Here is a 23,105-nt window from a genome sequence, read left to right as displayed (position 1 = left end):
ACGTAAAGTTAATGGAAAGCCTCGGAAAAAAATTAAACAAATAAATAAATAAATGTAAATATTGCGCAACTTTTGCACTTTACCGGTTTATAACTCGTTTGATAATTTCCTGCACACTTTGCCCCAAACTATAAAAACGTTTTATATTTATACATATATTTAAGATAGATATTAGATATTTCTTATTAATATAAAAGATCACGGTAGGTGAGCGCGCAGGCTGGTTGTTATGGCAACCGAGTTTTATTGCGTCACCTCCGGTCCAATTGGAATCCCAGGAAGCAGAGCGAGCAGCTCCTATGAATGAACCGACACTCAACGTCCTTTCTTGAGCTTCATGTGGGTCAGTCTCGTCGGTTCCGAACCCACTCCGAGTCACTCCACGACACCAGGTGAGCGTCCACACGTGCTGTGTTTCCATGCTAATGCTAGCATGATGTTAGCATGTGTGTTGTTTACAAGGCGCGCGAGCGTGTTCCGGTCCAGAAACTAAACACGTCACGTCAGTACCATGGAGTGTGTGTTCAAACACGACTCGAACCCGCCTCAGACCGAACCCCCCCTCGTGCCACAGTGACGTGTGTGTGTGTGTGTTAGCTTCTTTGTGTTGAGCTAGCATCTGATCCCCAGGTGTACATGTGCACGGACGTGATTGAAGCCAGAGGAACCTGCGGTGTCAGAAGCATGTCGGTGTCGGTGATCATCAAGTGGGGGGGTCAGGAGTACTCCATCAGCTCCCTGTCCGAGGAGGACACCATCAAGGACCTGAAGCAGTCCATCAAGACCCTGACAGGAGTCCTGCCCGAGAGGCAGAAGCTGCTGGGACTCAAAGTCAAAGGTCAGGAGAAGATGCTGATGATGATGAGGATGATGATGATGATGAGGATGTTTTGAAGGAACATCTCGTCCTGGTTTTTTTTCATCCGCAGGGAAACCGGCCGAGGACGAGGTGAAGCTGGGCTCGCTGAAGCTGAAGCCCAACACCAAGATCATGATGATGGGAACCAGAGAGGAGAGTCTGGTGAGAGACTGTTAATAATATTAATAATATTAATAATATTAATGATATTAATGATACCAGACGAGATGATCCTTCCAGACTGTTGCTCCTCAGCTTTGGAACCATCTCTGTGTTTGATGATCTACTGACTCCTTCAAGAAACATCTTAAGACACTTTGATTTGAGCTTTTCCTTGATTCTCTGAGACTCTTGTGTTTGTTCTCAGGTTTATCTTGACCTTTAAAGTATATACTTTATTGAATATTGTTTTGATTGTTTAAGCTCTTTGTGACCCTGGTCTGGAAAAGCGCTCTATAAATATAAAATACTTACTAACTACTTCACAAGAGAGTCTGAGGTAGTATAAATTATAGTATAAATGTTTTAACGTTTATTTATTGAAGGATTGATCATCCAGTAAAATGAGCTCATTTCATTATGAGGACAATAATACTGAACACATATTATTAAATACTTGGCAGGATTATTACCAAATGTACGTGTTCATATTTATAAACATAGATACTTTTATTTATCCCTGTAAAGAAATACACAATCCTAGCAGCACCGGTTACACATAAACACACGTCTTAAAATAAAAAAAAACTAAGTTCAAGAACACAATGTTGAGCAAACTTCTGTGAATGTACAGAAAAATACAATAACGTATAACAATAAACAGGCAGGATAAAGAATGAAAATATACCAATATTAAGATGTGTCCAAGAAACTGTTACCAGAATATATTATTTTATTATATTTTATCCATATTATAATTTTAAAAACATGTTGAAGACATGTACATTGAAATGTGAATATTTGATACATACTATTATATTATATGGATGTTTTAGGGATATTTAGAAATAATATAAATACTGTATAATTTATGTTCATTTCTCATTCAGATTCTGCAACAAGAAAATCACACAAATAATAACAAAAACATAAAAAAAAGGTTATGAAAAAACTTAAAAAAATATATATATATAAATGACAACAGACAAATGCTCAGTTATTAATGTCTACGAGTCCCTTTAGATGAAGTGGATAAATGATCCCAGATCAGATGTTGTCACGTCACCAGGAAGAGAAAATCTCATCTATAGGTACAAACATGACGTCATTAATCCTCGTCTTATATGATGGAGAAGAAACAAATATTTTAGTCAGAACCAGAGTGAAGGCCAGAGTCTGCTGTTACCTTCGATGGATGGATGGATAGATGAGTGGATGGATGGATGGATATATATATATATATACACTGTATATATATATATACACTGTATATATATATATACAGTGTATATATATATATACACTGTATATATAAACAGTTTCCCAAAGGAGACCTCCAGAGGGATCAATGAAGTTTTATCTATCTTAATGGCGAGATGGATGGATGGATGGATGGATGGATGGATGGATGGGTAGATAAACAATTTCCTGAAGGAGACCTCCAGAGGGATCAATAAAGTTGTATCTGTCTGACTGGATGGGTAGGTTGATGGATGGATGGATGGATGGATGGGTAGATAAACAATTTCCCAAAGGAGACCTCCAGAGGGATCAATAATGTTTATCTATCTATCTATCTATCTGATGGATAGATGAGTAGATGGATGGATGAATGGGTAGATAAACAGTTTCTTGAAGGAGACCTCCAGAGGGATCAATTAAGTTGTATCTGTCTGGATGGATGGATGGATCGGTAGGTGGTTAGATAGATAGATGGATGGATGGATGGATGGATCGGTAGGTGGTTAGATGGATGGATAGATGGATGGATGGATGGATCGGTAGGTGGTTAGATGGATGGATGGATGGATCGGTAGGTGGTTAGATAGATGGATGGATGGATGGATCGGTAGGTGGTTAGATAGATGGATGGATGGATGGATCGGTAGGTGGTTAGATAGATGGATAGATGGATGGATGGATGGATCGGTAGGTGGTTAGATGGATGGATGGATGGATGGATGGATGGATGGATCGGTAGGTGGTTAGATAGATGGATGGATGGATGGATCGGTAGGTGGTTAGATAGATGGATGGATGGATGGATCGGTAGGTGGTTAGGTAGATTGGTGGATGGATGGATGGATCGGTAGGTGGTTAGATAGATGGATGGATGGATGGATCGGTAGGTGGTTAGATGGATGAATGAATGGATGGATGGATGGATGGATGGATGGATCGGTAGGTGGTTAGGTAGATTGGCGGATGGATGGATGGATCGGTAGGTGGTTAGATGGATGGATGAATGAATGAATGGATGGATGGATGGATGGATCGGTAGGTGGTTAGGTAGATTGGCGGATGGATGGATGGATCGGTAGGTGGTTAGATGGATGAATGAATGGATGGATGGATGGATGGATGGATGGATGGATGGATGGATAAAATTGACAAAACCGTGTGAAACAACTTTCTTCAACACTCATCATTCTTCTCTGATGAATTTGTCAGTCTTTGAATGACCTTCAAAATAAAGTCACCTGACATGGTTTTTACTTCAAGGTCACTGAGTGTCATTGTTTGTGTATTACTGGAGTGAACGAGTCGTGTTGGTTTTATCTTCCATTTGATGGAAAGAACCAGTGAGTCAAGAGAAGAGTTTTCATGGTTTCATCTCCTTCACCTTCTTCACCTTCTCCACCTTCTCACACTGTGACCAGAGGACCTCAAAGAAAATGTCCTCCTGAAGTGTTTCTGATGCAGAGACTCACATGTTGAGATGTTGTTCCACCTCCTGTGCAGGAAGATGTTCTGGCTCCTCCCCCGGAGAACGACGACGTGGTCAATGACTTTGACATCGAGGAGGAGGTCATCGAGGTGGAGAACAGGTGAGATGTTGTGGCTCGTGTAGAGTCATGGGTTGAGAAGTGAACATGGTTTGTTCAGGGAGGAGAACTTGGCGAAGATCGCCCGCAGAGTCAAGGACTATAAGGTGGAGGAGATGAACCCTCCGAGGGAAGGAAAACGACTGTTGGTGCTGGACGTGGATTACACACTGTTTGGTGAGATGTTCCCTTCTTTAAATGTTCCCTAGTTTTAGTTTAAAAAGATGTTCCCTGGTTTTAATGCTCCCTAGTTCTATTTTAAAAAGATGTTCCCTAGTTTTAATGTTCACTAGTTTTAATGTTCCTTAGTTTTAATGTTCCCTTGTTTTAATGTTCCTTAGTTTTAATGTTCCTTAGTTTTAATGTTCCTTAGTTTTAATGTTCCTTAGTTTTAATGTTCCCTAGTTTTAATGTTCCCTTGTTTTAATGTTCCCTAGTTTTAATGTTTCCTAGTTTTAATGTTCACTAGTTTTAATGTTCCCTTGTTTTAATGTTCCTTAGTTTTAATGTTCCTTAGTTTTAATGTTCCCTAGTTTTAATGTTCCTTAGTTTTAATGTTCCCTTGTTTTAATGTTCCCTAGTTTTAATGTTCCCTAGTTTTAATGTTCCCTAGTTTTAATGTTCCCTTGTTTTAATGTTCCTTAGTTTTAATGTTCCTTAGTTTTAATGTTCCTTAGTTTTAATGTTCCTTAGTTTTAATGTTCCTTAGTTTTAATGTTCCCTAGTTTTAATGTTCCCTTGTTTTAATGTTCCCTTGTTTTAATGTTCCTTAGTTTTAATGTTCCCTTGTTTTAATGTTCCCTAGTTTTAATGTTTCCTAGTTTTAATGTTCACTAGTTTTAATGTTCCTTAGTTTTAATGTTCCCTAGTTGTAATGTTCCCTAGTTTTAATGTTCCCTAGTTTTAATGTTCCCTAGTTTTAATGTTCCCTAGTTTTAATGTTGCCTTGTTTTAATGTTCCCTAGTTTTAATGTTTCCTAGTTTTAATGTTCACTAGTTCTATTTTAAAAAGATGTTCCCTAGTTTTAATGTTTCCTAGTTTTAATGTTCACTAGTTTTAATGTTCCTTAGTTGTAATGTTCCCTAGTTTTAATGTTCCCTTGTTTTAATGTTCCCTTGTTTTAATGTTCCCTAGTTTTAATGTTCCCTAGTTTTAATGTTCCCTAGTTTTAATGTTCCCTAGTTTTAATGTTCCCTTGTTTTAATGTTCCCTTGTTTTAATTTTCCCTAGTTTTAATGTTGCCTTGTTTTAATGTTGCCTTGTTTTAATGTTCCCTAGTTTTAATGTTCCCTAGTTTTAATGTTCCCTTGTTTTAATGTTGCCTGTTTTAATGTTGCCTGTTTTAATGTTCCCTAGTTTTAATGTTCCCTTGTTTTAATGTTCCCTTGTTTTAATGTTCCCTTGTTTTAATGTTCCCTAGTTTTAATGTTGCCTTGTTTTAATGTTGCCTTGTTTTAATGTTGCCTAGTTTTAATGTTGCCTTGTTTTAATGTTCCCTTGTTTTAATGTTCCCTTGTTTTAATGTTTCCTAGTTTTAATGTTTCCTAGTTTTAATGTTCCCTAGTTTTAATGTTCCCTTGTTTTAATGTTCCCTTGTTTTAATGTTCCCTTGTTTTAATGTTCCCTAGTTTTAATGTTCCCTAGTTTTAATGTTGCCTTGTTTTAATGTTCCCTAGTTTTAATGTTCCCTAGTTTTAATGTTCCCTAGTTTTAATGTTGCCTTGTTTTAATGTTGCCTTGTTTTAATGTTCCCTTGTTTTAATGTTCCCTTGTTTTAATGTTCCCTAGTTTTAATGTTCCCTTGTTTTAATGTTCCCTAGTTTTAATGTTCCCTTGTTTTAATGTTCCCTTGTTTTAATGTTCCCTTGTTTTAATGTTCCCTAGTTTTAATGTTCCCTAGTTTTAATGTTCCCTAGTTTTAATGTTGCCTTGTTTTAATGTTGCCTTGTTTTAATGTTGCCTTGTTTTAATGTTGCCTAGTTTTAATGTTGCCTTGTTTTAATGTTCCCTTGTTTTAATGTTCCCTTGTTTTAATGTTCCCTAGTTTTAATGTTCCCTTGTTTTAATGTTCCCTAGTTTTAATGTTCCCCTTGTTTTAATGTTCCCTAGTTTTAATGTTCCCTTGTTTTAATGTTCCCTAATTTTAATGTTCCCTAATTTTAGTTTAAAAATATGTTCCCTTGTTTGAGTTTAAATCAATGTTGGTCTGATTAGACAATTTAAAATACTGTATCAATAAATACAAAATTATTGTCTTGATTTTAGTGAAACTGAAACTGGAGTAAAAAAAAACAATTTTCAACTAGAATCAAACAATCTTCAGTTTATTGAAATAAAAAAACATTGATTGATTGATTGATTGATTGATTGACGGCTGTCGTTCAGATCACAAGTCCTGTGCAGAGACGGGTCTGGAGCTCATGCGTCCGTATCTCCACGAGTTCCTGACCTCGGCGTACGAGGACTACGACATCGTGATCTGGTGTAAGTGTGGCCTCTTCACCTGTGGTGGTTTGACCTTTGACCTTTGACCCGCTGCTCTCTCTGCTCAGCTGCCACCAGCATGAAGTGGATCGACGCCAAGATGAAGGTTCGTCTCCAGACCTGCTGGTTCTCCTGGACCAGGAACTTGACGTGATCTTGTCCTCACAGGAACTGGGTGTGACCGACAACCCAAACTACAAGATCACCTTCATGCTGGACAGCGGCGCCATGATCACGGTGCACACGCCCAAGAGAGGCGTGGTGGAGGTGGGTTTGATTGACAGCTGTCTCTCTCTCTCTCGCTCGCTCGTCCGCACGCTCGATGATTGACACATGCCTCTCTCTCTTTTTTTCTACTCTTTATCTTCTCTTTCTACTCTTTTTTCTCTCTTTCTACTCCTTTTCCCCTCTTTCTTCTCTCTTTCTTCTCTTTCTATTCTTTTTTCTCTCTTTCTACTCTTCTGTCTTCCTTCTCTCTTTCTCCTTCTTCTCGCTTTCTACTCTTTCTTCTCTCTTTCTACTCTTTTTTTCTCTCTTTCTCCTTCTTCTCTTTCTTCTCGCTTTCTACTCTTCTGTCTTTCTACTCTCTTTCTACTATTTCTTATCTCTTTCTACTCTTCTCTCTTTTTACTCTTTTTTCTCTTTCTTTCTCTCTTTTTTCTCTTTCTTTCTCTCTTGTTTCTCTTGCTTCTCTCTCTCTCTCTCTCTCTCTCTCTCTCTCTCGCTCTCTCTCGTTGATTGACAGGTGAAGCCTCTGGGTGTGATCTGGGGGAAGTACGAAGACTTCTACGGCAGAAGAAACACCATCATGTTCGACGACATCGGACGCAACTTCCTCATGAACCCGCAGAACGGCCTGAAGGTAAAACCGAAGCCGTACCCGAGTCTGGATCCGGATCTGATCCCTTGTTCCGTGTGCACCAGATCCGACCCTTCATGAAGGCTCACCTGAACCGGGAGAAGGACCGGGAACTCTACAAACTGGCCCAGTACCTGAAGGAGATCGCCAAGCTGGAGGACTTCACTGGACTCAACCACAAACACTGGGAGAGGTAGTTTTTTAACGTGTATCAAGAAGAAACTGTAGTAGTAGTTTCTCCTCTTTCTACTCTTTTTCTTCTCTCTTTCTTCTCTCTTTCTACGCTTTTTTTCTCTCTTGCTTCTCTCTTTCTACTCTTTCTTCTCTCTTTCTACTCTTTATCTTCTCTTTCTACTCCTTTTCTCCTCTTTCTTCTCTCGTTCTACTCTTTTTTTGTCATTCTTTCTCTTTCTACTCTTTTTTTCTCTCTTGCTTCTCTCTTTCTACTCTTTCTTCTCTCTTTCTACTCTTTATCTCCTCTTTCTACTCTCTTTCTCCTCTTTCATCTCTCTTTCTACTCTTTTTTTATCTCTTGCTTCTCTCTTTCTACTCTTTCTACTCTTTATCTTCTCTTTCTACTCCTTTTCTCCTCTTTCTTCTCTCGTTCTACTCTTTTTTTGTCTTTCTTTCTCTTTCTACTCTTTTTTTCTCTCTTGCTTCTCTCTTTCTACTCTTTATCTCCTCTTTCTACTCTTTATCTCCTCTTTCTACTCTCTTTCTCCTCTTTCATCTCTCTTTCTACTCTTTCTACTCTTTATCTTCTCTTTCATCTCTCTTTCTACTCTTTTTTTTATCTCTTGCTTCTCTCTTCCTCCTCTTTCTACTCTCTTTCTCCTCTTTCATCTCTCTTTCTACTCCTTTTCTCCTCTTTCTTTCTCTTTCTACTCTTTTTTTTCTCTCTTTTATGTTTGTTTTACTCTTTTCTCCTCTTTCTACTCCTTTTCTCCTCTTTCTTCTACCACTACTTTAGTTCAACAATCTACAGGTTTGTGTTCATGAGATACTTGAGGCTCATCTGACATTTCCTTGCGATATATTCAAGGTTTGACCTTCAGATCTCGAAGCGTCACGAGTCGGAGAGTAACGGAGAAAATGTAATCGTTTTGAAAAAGAAAAAACACATGTCAGACATTAGTAATCGATAGATCAGAAGCAATAAGAAGATGTTGGCCCTGATGCCTCGAGGAGTCTCAAGATGGCGTGCGATCCCACTTCTGACGCCATGTGTAGTGACTCCCAACACTTGGACCGTGAGTCCGACCATCTCGACGGCGTCAATAACACGATATCAACTTTGCGAAAACACTTTGCGTTCAAACTCCAGTACAAGTGCCGCCATCTTGGTTTTATGTCTCTATCTAAAGAGAGACCGTCCTGCTGCTCACGCCATAAAGAGGAGAACTTTCTGTCGCCGATCTTGTGGTTGAGGGTTTAATTCCTGGTGGACTCAAAAGGGGGGTCTATCCTACTTCATGTGACTGACGTAGACCCGGGCACACTTGTGTGTGTTGTGTGTTAAAGTGTGTACTTGTGCGTCCAGGTTCCTCTCCAAACGACAGCAGCACCACTGACGCGGCAGCTTCACCGTCACCTCCTCGGCAGACGTCAGAACCTGTGGAGCAGGAACCAGAGGAACGAAGATGTTCCTCACGTCTGTTGTCGTTTGTTTGCGCCGGAACGAGTCAGTGAAGGCAACTCCGGTTGCTCGGATATGCAAGACGGAGGTCAAGGTCACATGAAGATGTTTTTTTTTGTTTTTTTTTTAAATCCAATAATGCATTTCAAAAATGATTTACGATGGATCATGACGAGGCGGAGCCGACACTTCAAACTGATGTTTAAATGTATTTCTTTATATTTATTTCAACTGGTTTCGTGTCAAAACAACTATGTTTTTTTTTAAGTGGAGGATTTAGATTTTAAGCATCGATGAGTTGTCAGTGTTTACATGAAACGATGGCGACTCGGGAGGAAACGTTAGTAAAGATTTCTTTGCTTCTACATTCATTCCTCGTGTTATAGCTTTTGTTCCCGTGTGGTTGTAAATATGACAATAAACCTTGTTTTCTACTCGACTTCTTCTTTCTTTCGTGGCTCAACATTTCACTTCTTCCTCAAAACTATCCCAGCTGCCTCGTTTAGATTGAAGAGAAACCATAGAGCTGCTCATCTCCACATGTTTCCGACGCTGAACCAAATTATATTAGAGGTATATTTGTATTTGCACTTTAGGAACATTGTTTACATTGATTATTACTTCTATGACTAAGTTTATATGGTGTTTTTTCTGCAGGGAAAATATGTGTATATATATATATTTTTGGAAACAAATGTGTTTGTGGTATCCCTTGTGTCGTCTGATGAGATGAACGACCGCCACCACTGCATATGTATTAATGGAAGCCAGGGAGGTCGTTGACCTTTAAACCAGAGAGACAACACAAGGGATACCACAAACGAATTTGTTCTCCCGGCCTTCGGATCACCTTGACCCAGAGATAAAACAAGGGATAACGCAAACGCATTTGTTTTCGGGCCTTCGGGTCACCTTGACCCAGAGATAACACAAGGGTCAAGTATATATTTTACTGCCTTTAAATCTTGTTTAAACGTTTCAAGCGTCATTTAGTCACAAATAAAATACATTTATTTTCATTTATTTACTTTCTTTGTTTTTCATCTTATCTTTGTTATATTTTCATGTCTTTTACTTTCTTTTTTATTAGGTTTTTTCCATGTTAAGGCTTTTTAATCATCTTTTTTTTTCTTTATGGTTCGTTGGCTTCAAAACATCTCACCAGAGGAGAAGAAAATTCAAAGTTATCTCCAGACACAGCGACTCAACGAGTGAATCACAGAAAAACTTCCTCTTAAAAGGCAGAAACCTGGAGCAGAACCATTTATGTTGTTTCATAAACACAGAAAATGACACGTGATGTATTTGAAACATAATTTAATGGATAAATAAATAAATACCAGGTTCGACAATAAATAATTGATATAATTCAGATGAAATCTTCAGTGAATCAGCAGCTCTTCTTGTTTTCAGACACTCTGAGGACAGAAGATCAGAAACATGACATTTTCATTCATAGATATGATATATTTTCATGTATTTCTGGAGCCACAGAATATTCCTGAACATTCAGGGATGGATTGTAGTTACAGGTATTTATATTGGAGATATATATGTCACAGTACAGACTGTAATCCTGCTGCTGAACTGGGATCTTCAGACTTTATTGATCCCTGTGGACAATATATTTATATCTATATCTATAGATATAGATATAAATATATATATATATTTAAATGAATGTGTACTTGTATTGGTTTATGTTTATTTCATGTCTTTACTCTGGAGTTTGAATGATGTGTGTTCTAATCCTCATTATTATGTTTATTTTGATTATTTCTCTCCATCATCTTGATTTTCTGGAACTCCTGTGTTATCAGTATTATCTTGATCTTTAAAGTATATACTTTATTGAATATTGTTTTGATTGTTTAAGCGCTTTGTGACCCTGGTCTGGAAAAGCGCTATATAAATAAAAATGACTTACTTACTTACTTCATCATGTCGAAATGTTTCAAAAACCTATTTTTTAATAAAGGGTATTATTGTATGTATACTGTCTAACTATTAGTATTATATATTAGTATTATCCAACTATTCTGCACTATTTTGTAACTTATTCATATTTATATTTATACTTTTTTATATCCATTCATTCTCTGCTGTGTTTTTAACGGTTGCCAAGCAACGACATGTCAGTTTCGCTGCGATGTTCTTCTGTTCGGCGACAATAAAAGGAAGTCTGCGTCTAAATGTCACCGCGATGGTTGTCAATAAATATATTTGAAAGTACACGTACGTGCACTGACTCCAGTGGCTCCAGGCGCCGCCGGTGTATTTGTCTCGAGCTCTCACGCACACCACGAAGTTCTTCGACGCCACCTCGACCTTCGACCTCCTCTCGTCCACCAGCAGCTCCTGCGGACGCAGATATTTGAGACACTTGTCAATCAAACTTTCTTCTGAGCCGACGTGTCGTTTGTGTTTGTGTCGTCCCCGCGAGGTCACAGATCATGTACGAGTGTGTCTGGAAATTAAACATTTTATCATTTAACTCATTAAATATCTTTGTTTGTCGTATGTTTTTTTTTTAATTTAAGTTATTAATGTTTGTTTAATGATGTCAAAACTACACTTTATCTTTTAAATTAGATGGATAACAGACGGACGGATGGATAGAAAGTGCAAACAAAAGAACAAAGTGCAAAGGATGACAAAGTGCAAATATAAAGAGCAAAGATCAAAGGAAAAAACGATGTGTTTGTTGTTGTTTCAATCAATTTGAAAACAAACCTTCTTTTTCTTCAGGATCTTTAAATTCAGTTGAAAATTTTAACAATTAAATCATATTAAATGACATCATAAACGTAGTTTTTTTTCTTATTCAAATGTAAAAATGCTTCTGTCATATTAAAGCTCCTTTGAATACTCCTTTATTTGTGGCTCCTTTATTTGTGTCTCCTTTATTTGTGTCTCCTTTATTTGTGTCTCCATCCTTTATTTGTGGCTCCATCCTTTATTTGTGGCTCCATCCTTTATTTGTGGCTCCTTTATTTGTGTCTCCTTTATTTGTGTCTCCTTTATTTGTGTCTCCTTTATTTGTGTCTCCTTTATTTGTGTCTCCATCCTTTATTTGTGGCTCCATCCTTTATTTGTGGCTCCATCCTTTATTTGTGGCTCCTTTATTTGTGTCTCCTTTATTTGTGTCTCCTTTATTTGTGTCTCCATCCTTTATTTGTGTCTCCATCCTTTATTTGTGGCTCCATCCTTTATTTGTGTCTCCATCCTTTATTTGTGGCTCCATCCTTTATTTGTGGCTCCATCCTTTATGTGTGTCTCCATCCTTTATTTGTGTCTCCATCCTTTATTTGTGGCTCCATCCTTTATGTGTGGCTCCATCCTTTATTTGTGTCTCCATCCTTTATTTGTGGCTCCATCCTTTATGTGTGGCTCCATCCTTTATTTGTGTCTCCATCCTTTATTTGTGGCTCCATCCTTTATTTGTGGCTCCTTTATTTGTGTCTCCTTTATTTGTGTCTCCTTTATTTGTGTCTCCATCCTTTATTTGTGTCTCCATCCTTTATTTGTGTCTCCATCCTTTATTTGTGGCTCCATCCTTTATTTGTGGCTCCATCCTTTATGTGTGGCTCCATTTATTTGTGTCTCCATCCTTTATTTGTGGCTCCTTTATTTGTGTCTCCATCCTTTATTTGTGGCTCCTGACGACAGACCATAATGTGGCCCCTGACAAGCCACCATGCCTGCACTCTCTTCTTCGCCTCCCGTCACTCAAAACACTTCTGCTCGCCTGCTTCACGTCTGACTCTCAAAGTCTCGACAGAAAAATATCTACGTCCGGGAAGATTTGATCCACTTCTCCATGGGGCCTGTCCCAGCTACCTCGGGTGAGAGGCGGGAGGACACCCCGAACAGGTCGCCGCGCCACAGACTCCCGATTATTTTGGGGATTTTTATGAAAAAAAAAGAGTCGTGTTGTGTGAATTTTACCAGCAGGTGTTCGTCTCTGGAGCAGATCTGATCCTCCTGGACCACCTTGACCTGGAACTCCAGGGGGAAGAAGCTGCAGGGCTGGTCCCAGGAGTCGGGAAGATCCCAGCTGAACAGGGACCCGTCGCTCCGGCGCAGGTTCTGCACTTTGTCGGGTCTCACTGCGGGAAAAAATACATTTTTAAAGAAGGGATTTTGAATTAAAAAAAAGAAAAGTGCTGTCGCACCGATGTCCCTCACGAAGAACTCCTTGAAGTATTCTTCAAGTCGCGCGTGGCTCCGGACGTGCACGGCGATGGAGACCAAGTGTTGCTCCTCGTTGTGGGAGCAGCTGGCGTCCTCGCACTGGACCCCCGACCCGTCGGGGAGAAGCGAGCAGGGAATCGTCGTCTTGTTGCTGCGAGAAGTTGTTTTTTTTTTTAAACGCCCTCGACATGTTTTCGCCGCCATTTTCGTTCTCCTACCGTTGAACTTTGACCTGCAGCACGGACGCGTGAGACCGAGACCTGGTTCTCCTCCAGCGGCAGTGGAACGAACCCTTGTAGTTCGGAGCCGAACAGTGGATGAATCCTGGAGCGACAACAACACAACTTGTACTCAACCTCGTGTACACACACTGACAAATGTACACTAAAAAGCACATGTTTTAAAACACAGACTTAGAATTAAAGTGTCACTAAAAACACTTTTTGTACTAAAGCACAAACAAAAAAATGAATACACTAAAACATTGACAAACACAATAAAATAAGCCATAATGTCTTAAACAGAACACACTTTTTTTAATATATAAACTCACACTAAAACACACATCCAATACACACATACACAGACATATAATCTAAACATTTGCAAGTTTACACAAGAAAACAAATGTACTTAAGCTATAATGTATTAACTCAACACGCTTTAAAAAATACATAAACTCACACTAAAACAAACATACGATCACATCTACACTTGTAAGAAACTCAATATAAACACACATAACACACAATGCTTTCATCTATACATTGAGAAATCCACACACTACACTACTTTAGACACTAAATCAACTGTTGGTCAAACACACACACAAAAACAAACATAAAACTACACACTTACAACTCGCACTAAAACACAGATCATCTTCATACGACACTAAAATAGTTTCACGAAGAGAAAACTCTTTACACACAAACCTTCCTCACATTAATCAACTTCACACACGTCCCCGTAAACCACCTCAAAACACAATAAGGTAAAAAACATATTATTGTTCTTTATCTGTTTAATGGGTTTATTAAGGGAAGAACTCAGACCGGCTTTGGACCCTCAACCCTCCTTCATTTGTCTTGTGACATGACTTGTCTTAAGGGGACACTAAAAGGTCCATACTCGTCAAAGTCTTACGGGGACACTAAAAGATCAATACTCGTCAAAGTCTTACGGGGACACTAAAAGGTCCATACTCGTCAAAATCTTACGGGGACACTTAAAGGTCCATACTCGTCAAAATCTTACGGGGACACTTAAAGGTCCATACTCGTCAAAATCTTACGGGGACACTTAAAGGTCCATACTCGTCAAAATCTTACGGGGACACTTAAAGGTCCATACTCGTCAAAATCTTACGGGGACACTTAAAGGTCCATACTCTTCAGAGTCTTACGGGGACACTAAAAGATCAATACTCGTCAAAGTCTTACGAGCACACTAAAAGGTCCATACTTGTCAAAGTCATACGGGGACACTAACAAGTCCATTCTTGTCAAAGTCTTAAGGGGACACTAAAAGATCAATACTCATCAAAGTCTTACGGGGACACTAAAAGATCAATACTCGTCAAAGTCTTACGAGGACACTTAAAGGTCCATACTCGTCAAAGTCTTACGGGGACACTAAAAGGTCCATACTCGTCAAAGTCTTACGGGGACACTAAAAGATCAATACTCGTCAAAGTCTTACGGGGACACTAAAAGGTCCATACTCGTCAAAATCTTACGGGGACACTTAAAGGTCCATACTCGTCAAAATCTTACGGGGACACTTAAAGGTCCATACTCGTCAAAATCTTACGGGGACACTTAAAGGTCCATACTCGTCAAAATCTTACGGGGACACTTAAAGGTCCATACTCGTCAAAATCTTACGGGGACACTTAAAGGTCCATACTCTTCAGAGTCTTACGGGGACACTAAAAGATCAATACTCGTCAAAGTCTTACGAGCACACTAAAAGGTCCATACTTGTCAAAGTCATACGGGGACACTAACAAGTCCATTCTTGTCAAAGTCTTAAGGGGACACTAAAAGATCAATACTCATCAAAGTCTTACGGGGACACTAAAAGATCAATACTCGTCAAAGTCTTACGAGGACACTTAAAGGTCCATACTCGTCAAAGTCTTACGGGGACACTAAAAGGTCCATACTCGTCAAAGTCTTACGAGGACACTTAAAGATCAATACTCGTCAAAGTCTTACGAGGACACTTAAAGGTCCATACTCGTCAAAGTCTTACGAGGACACTTAAAGATCAATACTCGTCAAAGTCTTACGAGGACACTTAAAGGTCCATACTCGTCAAAGTCTTACGGGGACACTAAAAGGTCCATACTCTTCAGAGTCTTACGGGGACACTAAAAGATCAATACTCGTCAAAGTCTTACGAGCACACTAAAAGGTCCATACTTGTCAAAGTCATACGGGGACACTAACAAGTCCATTCTTGTCAAAGTCTTAAGGGGACACTAAAAGATCAATACTCATCAAAGTCTTACGGGGACACTAAAAGATCAATACTCATCAAAGTCTTACGGGGACACTAAAAGATCAATACTCGTCAAAGTCTTACGAGGACACTTAAAGGTCCATACTCGTCAAAGTCTTACGGGGACACTAATAGGTCCATACTTGTCAAAGTCTTACGGGGACACTAAAAGGTCCATACTTGTCAAAGTCTTACGGGGACACTAAAAGGTCCATACTTGTCAAAGTCTTACGGGGACACTAAAAGGTCCATACTTGTCAAAGTCTTATGGGGACACTAAAAGGTCCATACTTGTCAAAGTCTTATGGGGACACTAAAAGGTCCATACTTGTCAAAGTCTTATGGGGAAACTAAAAGGTCCATACTTGTCAAAGTCTTACGGGGACACTAAAAGGTCCATACTTGTCAAAGTCTTACGGGGACACTAAAAGATCAATACTCTTCAGAGTCTTACGGGGAAACTTGAAGGTCCATACTCGTCAAAGTCTTACGGGGACACTAAAAGGTCCATACTCTTCAGAGTCTTACGGGGACACTAAAAGATCAATACTCGTCAAAGTCTTACGGGGACACTAAAAGGTCCATACTTGTCAAAGTCATACGGGGACACTAACAGGTCCATTCTTGTCAAAGTCTTAAGGGGACACTAAAAGATCAATACTCATCAAAGTCTTACGGGGACACTTAAAGGTCCATACTCTTCAGAGTCTTACGGGGACACTAAAAGATCAATACTCGTCAAAGTCTTACGGGGACACTAAAAGGTCCATACTTGTCAAAGTCATACGGGGACACTAACAGGTCCATTCTTGTCAAAGTCTTAAGGGGACACTAAAAGATCAATACTCATCAAAGTCTTACGAGCACACTAAAAGGTCTATACTCGTCAAAGTCTTACGGGGACACTAAAAGGTCCATACTCGTCAAAGTCTTACGGGGACACTAAAAGGTCCATACTCTTCAGAGTCTTACGGGGACACTAAAAGGTCCATACTCGTCAAAGTCTGGGGGACTCTCACCTGCAGTGGGGGACTTCTCCAGGATAACCAGGTGCTGGTCCGAGTCCACCTTGACCAGGACGAGTGTGTGGTTGAGGTAGCGTCCGTCAGCTTGAGAGTGACAGGTGTAGTTCCCTCCATCCATCTCCTCCACCGTCGCACTCACACGGTTTCCCTGCAGAGCTGGTTTCAGTTGTTTCCCTGTGAAGGATGACGAGAGTCTCTGGTTAGAGTCTCTGGTTAACAGTCTCTGGTTAAGAGTCTCCGGTTAGAGTCTCTGGTTAAGAGTCTCTGGTTAAGAGTCTTCTGGTTAACAGTCTCTGGTTAAGAGTCTCCGGGTAGAGTCTCTGGTTAAGAGTATTCTGGTTAAGAGTCTCTGGTTAGAGTCTCTGGTTAACAGTCTCTGGTTAAGAGTCTCTAGTTAGAGTCTCTGGTTAGAGTCTCTGGTTAAGAGTATTCTGGTTAAGAGTCTCTGGTTAGAGTCTCTGGTTAAGAGTCTCTGGTTAGAGTCTCTGGTTAGAGTCTCTGGTTAAGAGTATTCTGGTTAAGAGTCTCTGGTTAGAGTCTCTGGTTAAGAGTCTCTGGTTAGAGTCACTGGTTAGAGTCTCTGGTTAGAGTCTCTGGTTAGAGTCTCTGGTTAAGAGTCTCTGGTTAGAGTCACTGGTTAGAGTCTCTGGTTAGAGTCTCTGGTTAGAGTCTCTGGTTAAGAGTATTCTGGTTAAGAGTCTCTGGTTAGAGTCTCTGGTTAAGAGTCTCTGGTTAACAGTCTCTGGTTAAGAGTCTCCGGTTAGAGTCTCTGGTTAAGAGTCTCTGGTTAAGAGTCTTCTGGTTAACAGTCTCTGGTTAAGAGTCTCCGGTTAGAGTCTCTGGTTAAGAGTATTCTGGTTAAGAGTCTCTGGTTAGAGTCTCTGGTTAACAGTCTCTGGTTAAGAGTCTCTAGTTAGAGTCTCTGGTTAGAGTCTCTGGTTAAGAGTATTCTGGTTAAGAGTCTCTGGTTAGAGTCTCTGGTTAAGAGTCTCTGGTTAGAGTCTCTGGTTAGAGTCTCTGGTTAAGAGTATTCTGGTTAAGAGTCTCTGGTTAGAGTCTCTGGTTAAGAGTCTCTGGTTAGAGTCACTGGTTAGAGTCTCTGGTTAGAGTCTCTGGTTAGAGTCTCTGGTTAAGAGTATTCTGGTTAAGAGTCTCTGGTTAGAGTCTCTGGTTAAGAGTCTCTGGTTAGAGTCACTGGTTAGAGTCTCTGGTTAGAGTCTCTGGTTAAGAGTCTCTGGTTAGAGTCTCTGGTTAAGATTCTTCTGGTTAGAGTCTCTGGTTAAGAGTCTCTGGTTAGAGTCTCTGGTTAAGAGTCTTCTGGTTAAGAGTCTCTGGTTAGAGTCTCTAGTTAGAGTCTCTGGTTAAGAGTCTCTGGTTAGAGTCTCTGGTTAGAGTCTCTGGTTAAGAGTCTCTGGTTAAGAGTCTCCGGTTAGAGTCTCTAGTTAGAGTCTCTGGTTAAGAGTCTCTGGTTAGAGTCTCTAGTTAGAGTCTCTGGTTAAGAGTCTCTGGTTAAGAGTCTTCTGGTTAAGAGTCTCTGGTTAAGAGTCTTCTGGTTAAGAGTCTCTGGTTAGAGTCTTATTTTTTAAATAATTTAATTAAAATAATATAGATATTTTTTAATTAATACTTTTTTTTTGTTATTTTAATTTTGGGGTATTCAAAAATAAATGTTCTTAATTCAATATTTTTGAATCCGTAGTCTTTTATAATTCAATATATAAATGATAACAGAGTCTCCAGACTAAACCAACAGAGCTCAGAGCTACTGATCAAACTGTCAGCCAATCATGCGTCACACAGACGAACATGTGACGACATAGAATCATGATCCAGTAGCTCTGTGTTCTGTTGGTTTAGTCTGTTGACTCTATTATACCAACATTTATATATTGAATTTAAAAGACTATGAATACAAATTAAAAAAAGATTTAATTTGAATTAAACTCAAATCATTTATTTTTACAAGAATTACAAGAATTAGAAAATAAAACTCTACACGTAATATGTTTTTATGTTTTTATTATGTTGAAAATATATAATTTATTTAAATGATTCAAAAATATATATATATAATATAAATAGATATACAGAAAATATTAAATTCAAGTATTTTAAAGATACATTAAAAAAAGAAACTAAATTTAATTTGAACATTTCAAATGTAAAATAATTCCTTCTCACCGTCTTTCTTCCAGAACACGGCCTGGTCCTGGTGACCACACACCAGCGGGACCTGGACTCTGGTGTTCTGACCGTGCAGGAACACCACTGGACGGACAAGAGAGCAAAGGTCATGTTGCCGTGACGACCAGGTCGCCGTGAAGGTAACCCACCGTTGTCCATCAGAACCTCCAGGTGGTCCTGCTGCGAGGACGCGACCGAAGCCCAGAGAGACGCCAGGACCAGGACCCACATCTGAGGAGACACTGACACCTGTCAATCACCTCGGAGTGACAGGCGAGGAGACACTGACACCTGTCAATCACCTCGGAGTGACAGCTGAGGCTCTTCTCAGTTCCATGTTGTTTTAGGAAATATTCAAGTTTAAATATGACAATTATATGTTTATTTTAATATTTGATTCAATATTTAATAGAATGTTTACTTGAAAAAACGATCAAATAACATTTATTTATTATTGTATTTTTTCAAAACTCAATTTTCCTTGGAAGAGAAAATGAATGAAACAACAAAGTCGTCGGATTAACAGTTAAACTGGTCATGAATAATAAACAGTTCAATAGTTAAAGTGACAAAGAAACAAAAAACAATATAAACAAAAACCATGTCTTTTATTGTTTATATATTTGTATTTATTATTAGAACAGTTTTAAAACTCATTGTATAATCAGTATCTTATGTTAAATACTTTTGATAAAATTGAAGTTTTATGAAAATCTTTTGGTTTTTGCTTCAATATTAATACATGTTAATATTTAAATATAGAATAAAAATAAAATATATTTAATAATACTTTTTTTTAATATTTAAAATAAGGGTTACATCTTAAAACAAATATAAAATATGAAAATACATGAAAATATTATATGATATTTAAAGAAACTTTAAAATGGTATAACATCTAAATAAATAGATTTTAATATTTAAATAAAGTATAAAATAAATTAAAAATAGATTTGACTTTTCTTTAAATATATAAATTAAGGGTTAAATCTTAAAAGAAATGTACGATATTAAAAGAAACTTTAAACTGGTATAAAAATTAAAATTAAATCTTAACATAATCGATGATAAAATTAAATCTAAAATAGTTAGAATTTAAATAGATATATTTGAAGAACAGATGTGTTTATGCATTAAATACAAATATGAAAAGAAAAATCTGAACTGGTAACAAATTAAAATGAATAGATTTGTTGTCTATGAATATTTGAACATGATAAAAAATAATTTAATTCTAATATTGTATAAAAATAAAATGATAATAAATCTCTTACCTTAGAAATCATGGAGTTCATGGCTGAGCTCGAGTGAATTATCTTCATCTTGTTCTCATCGTTTATATATCAGAGGCAGAAAAAATCCAAAGAGGAAGTGTGTGTGTGTGTGTGTGTGTGTGCGTGTGTGTGCGTGTGCGTGTGTGTGCGTGTGATAACAAGTGTAGTTCAATCCATCATTTGATTGACAGAAGCCGATGAAGCAGAATCACAACTTGTCACTCGTGACTTTTGTCGTGGATCAAGAGGCGACAGAATGATTGACAGGCGTCACGAGGAGGATGTGGTTCAGACAGAAACTGGAATTTTAAAGTCTTCATGACAATGTTTGTGGTCAACATGGATCACGATCCACGGAACAATGGATCCAGTGAAACTGAGCCGTAACCGTGGAAACGTTTGGCTGACGATTTTTGACGTGGATGATGTCATTTCCTGCTCAACGTCTCTCTATACATAAACTATATCTCATTTTAAAAATGTTTTTTTAATACAAAAATCAATATTTCAATACATTAATTATTTGATTTCATTATTTAAAAAATAACTTACTTCAATGCTAATTTAAAAAAAAACGGTTGAATTAATACGTTTAAAAATTGCTAAATTCAAATGTTAAATGAATAATTCTGAATATGTTTATTACGAAATATATTAAATATATGTGTGACTTTTCTAAATACATTTGCAATATTTATTCAGCATGAACTATGTGTTATATTTACTTAATAATTATAATAATCCTTAAATAAATCCATCTATGCATGTATTTATTTTCCCTCTTTTATTTGACATTATTTTATATTTCTATCCATAAAGATATATTTTTAAAACGCTACAGACTCTAAAAATAAAACATCTGTAGTCAGTTGTGTTTATGACAAATAAATAAATTGTTCATTTAATTATAAACGACAAGTTGTTATTATTCAGGTCACGTTACGAGAGACAAAATGACATCATGTTGAATTAAGAATCATTATTTTTTTTAAATATGCAAATAACTAAATACATAAATATAAACGTTGTTGGTGAATTTAATGTATTTAAAACTAAAAACGGCTGCGAACGTTTTTGCCCTAAAATTGATCCTTTTCGGGATCCATAGAAGAAAATATGAATTATTATTATTAATTTAATTAACTTTAATTCAAGATGCATTTGTCGTCATCAAGTTTGATTGACAGGTGTTTTCTGCGGAGTTTTGCTCGTCACTGACTCACGCGCGGCTCACCTCCACCGACACCTGATGACGTCACGCCGAAGCGCGCATGAAAGTTCAAACCAAAGTCTGCGGTGTTTCCAGAGAATCCACAGGTGCGCGGAGCGATGACGCACTTCCGCTGGGAGAGTCTCGGCGCGCCCGGCACGTCCTCCTCTGATTGGTCCACGCGGGTCACGTGCACAGGTGCGTCCAGGTATGTGGTTCGTTCGTGGAGATTCCTCGGAATGAACAGGTAAATCCAGCAGGAAGTGAATCTAAGGTTTTCTTTTCACTTCAATCAAAACACGAAACTAAAAACTTTTTTACTTTTCAATAAATAAACGATGAAAATAAACATGTTTTTAGTTTCAATAAGAAAATGACTTTGAAACTTTTTCACTCAATCAAATAAAAACTATTTTGTTTTCAATCCAATAAAAAAAACCAACAACGTTTCACTTTTTTTTTAATGTTACATGTTTATGTTTCTATTGAAGGAACTTTTGTGTTTTTGAATAATTAAAACACAAATGTTTCATCATTAAAATGAAACAAACATAATAAAAATTCAACCAAACTAGCCTGCTTTAGCTAAACTGGCAATTATAGCTAAACTAGCCTGCTATAGCTAAACTGGCAATTTATAGCTAAACTAGCCTGCTTTAGCTAAACTGGCAATTTATAGCTAAACTAGCCTGCTATAGCTAAACTGGCAATTTATAGCTAAACTAGCCTGCTATAGCTAAACTTGCAATTTATAGCTAAACTAGCCTGCTATAGCTAAACTGGCAATTTATAGCTAAACTAGCCTGCTATAGCTAAACTGGCAATTTATAGCCAAACTAGCCTGCTATAGCTAAACTGGCAATTTATAGCTAAACTAGCCTGCTATAGCTAAACTGGCAATTTATAGCCAAACTAGCCTGCTATAGCTAAACTGGCAATTTATAGCTAAACTAGCCTGCTATAGCTAAACTGGCAATTTATAGCTAAACTAGCCTGCTATAGCTAAACTGGCAATTTATAGCCAAACTAGCCTGCTATAGCTAAACTGGCAATTTATAGCTAAACTAGCCTGCTATAGCTAAACTGGCAATTTATAGCTAAACTAGCCTGCTATAGCTAAACTGGCAATTTATAGCCAAACTAGCCTGCTATAGCTAAACTGGCAATTTATAGCTAAACTAGCCTGCTATAGCTAAACTGGCAATTTATAGCTAAACTAGCCTGCTATAGCTAAACTGGCAATTTATAGCTAAACTAGCCTGCTATAGCTAAACTGGCAATTTATAGCCAAACTAGCCTGCTATAGCTAAACTGGCAATTTATAGCTGAACTAGCCTGGTATAGCTAAACTGGCAATTTATAGCTAAACTAGCCTGCTATAGCTAAACTGGCAATTTATAGCCAAACTAGCCTGCTATAGCTAAACTGGCAATTTATAGCCAAACTAGCCTGCTATAGCTAAACTGGCAATTTATAGCTAAACTAGCCTGCTATAGCTAAACTGGCAATTTATAGCTAAACTAGCCTGCTATAGCTAAACTGGCAATTTATAGCCAAACTAGCCTGCTATAGCTAAACTGGCAATTTATAGCTAAACTAGCCTGCTATAGCTAAACTGGCAATTTATAGCTAAACTAGCCTGCTATAGCTAAACTGGCAATTTATAGCTAAACTAGCCTGCTATAGCTAAACTGGCAATTTATAGCTAAACTAGCCTGCTATAGCTAAACTGGCAATTTATAGCTAAACTAGCCTGCTATAGCTAAACTGGCAATTTATAGCCAAACTAGCCTGCTATAGCTAAACTGGCAATTTATAGCAAAACTAGCCTGCTATAGCTAAACTGGCAATTTATAGCTGAACTAGCCTGGTATAGCTAAACTGGCAATT

General features: G+C 38.0%; 2 protein-coding genes across 2 annotated transcripts; one reads left to right on the top strand and one right to left on the bottom strand.

Annotated features, from left to right (window-relative positions):
* Positions 1–265: 265 nt before the first annotated feature.
* On the top strand, positions 266–9,257 carry ublcp1 (ubiquitin-like domain containing CTD phosphatase 1). The gene is made up of 11 exons (XM_087807792.1): positions 266–392; positions 631–838; positions 930–1,021; positions 3,761–3,846; positions 3,905–4,020; positions 6,230–6,328; positions 6,397–6,434; positions 6,497–6,595; positions 7,074–7,190; positions 7,253–7,380; positions 8,728–9,257. The coding sequence occupies exons 2-11, from the start codon at positions 637–639 to the stop codon at positions 8,756–8,758; spliced, it is 1,008 nt and encodes a 335-aa protein (XP_087663918.1). The 5' UTR covers positions 266–392; positions 631–636; the 3' UTR covers positions 8,759–9,257.
* Positions 9,258–10,125: 868 nt separating this feature from the next.
* il12bb (interleukin 12B, b) lies at positions 10,126–18,968 on the bottom strand. Its single transcript, XM_087807793.1, has 8 exons — positions 18,881–18,968; positions 18,729–18,815; positions 16,542–16,721; positions 13,236–13,341; positions 12,999–13,168; positions 12,772–12,932; positions 11,063–11,181; positions 10,126–10,241 (listed from the first exon to the last, which is right to left on the bottom strand). The coding sequence occupies exons 1-8, from the start codon at positions 18,960–18,962 to the stop codon at positions 10,214–10,216; spliced, it is 933 nt and encodes a 310-aa protein (XP_087663919.1). The 5' UTR covers positions 18,963–18,968; the 3' UTR covers positions 10,126–10,213.
* Positions 18,969–23,105: the final 4,137 nt, after the last annotated feature.

Source organism: Callionymus lyra, chromosome 14 (genome assembly GCF_982586985.1).
Source record: "Callionymus lyra chromosome 14, fCalLyr1.hap1.1, whole genome shotgun sequence".
Taxonomy (NCBI): Eukaryota; Metazoa; Chordata; class Actinopteri; order Syngnathiformes; family Callionymidae; genus Callionymus; species Callionymus lyra.
The sequence above is the reverse complement of the archived record's forward strand: the minus strand, read 5'-3'. Positions and strand labels throughout refer to the sequence as shown.

Excerpts from the sequence above, each read along its gene's own strand:
- ublcp1 (XM_087807792.1), top strand. The coding sequence starts at position 637 with ATGTGCACGGACGTGATTGAAGCCAGAGGAACCTGCGGTGTCAGAAGC. Across the intron at positions 7,191-7,252 it reads ACCCGCAGAACGGCCTGAAG|ATCCGACCCTTCATGAAGGC; the intron begins GTAAAACCGAAG and ends CGTGTGCACCAG. Across the intron at positions 7,381-8,727 it reads AACCACAAACACTGGGAGAG|GTTCCTCTCCAAACGACAGC; the intron begins GTAGTTTTTTAA and ends TTGTGCGTCCAG.
- il12bb (XM_087807793.1), bottom strand. The coding sequence starts at position 18,962 with ATGTGGGTCCTGGTCCTGGCGTCTCTCTGGGCTTCGGTCGCGTCCTCG. Across the intron at positions 18,816-18,880 it reads GGAGGTTCTGATGGACAACG|TGGTGTTCCTGCACGGTCAG; the intron begins GTGGGTTACCTT and ends TTGTCCGTCCAG. Across the intron at positions 11,182-12,771 it reads CCAGAGACGAACACCTGCTG|GAGCTGCTGGTGGACGAGAG; the intron begins GTAAAATTCACA and ends CTGCGTCCGCAG.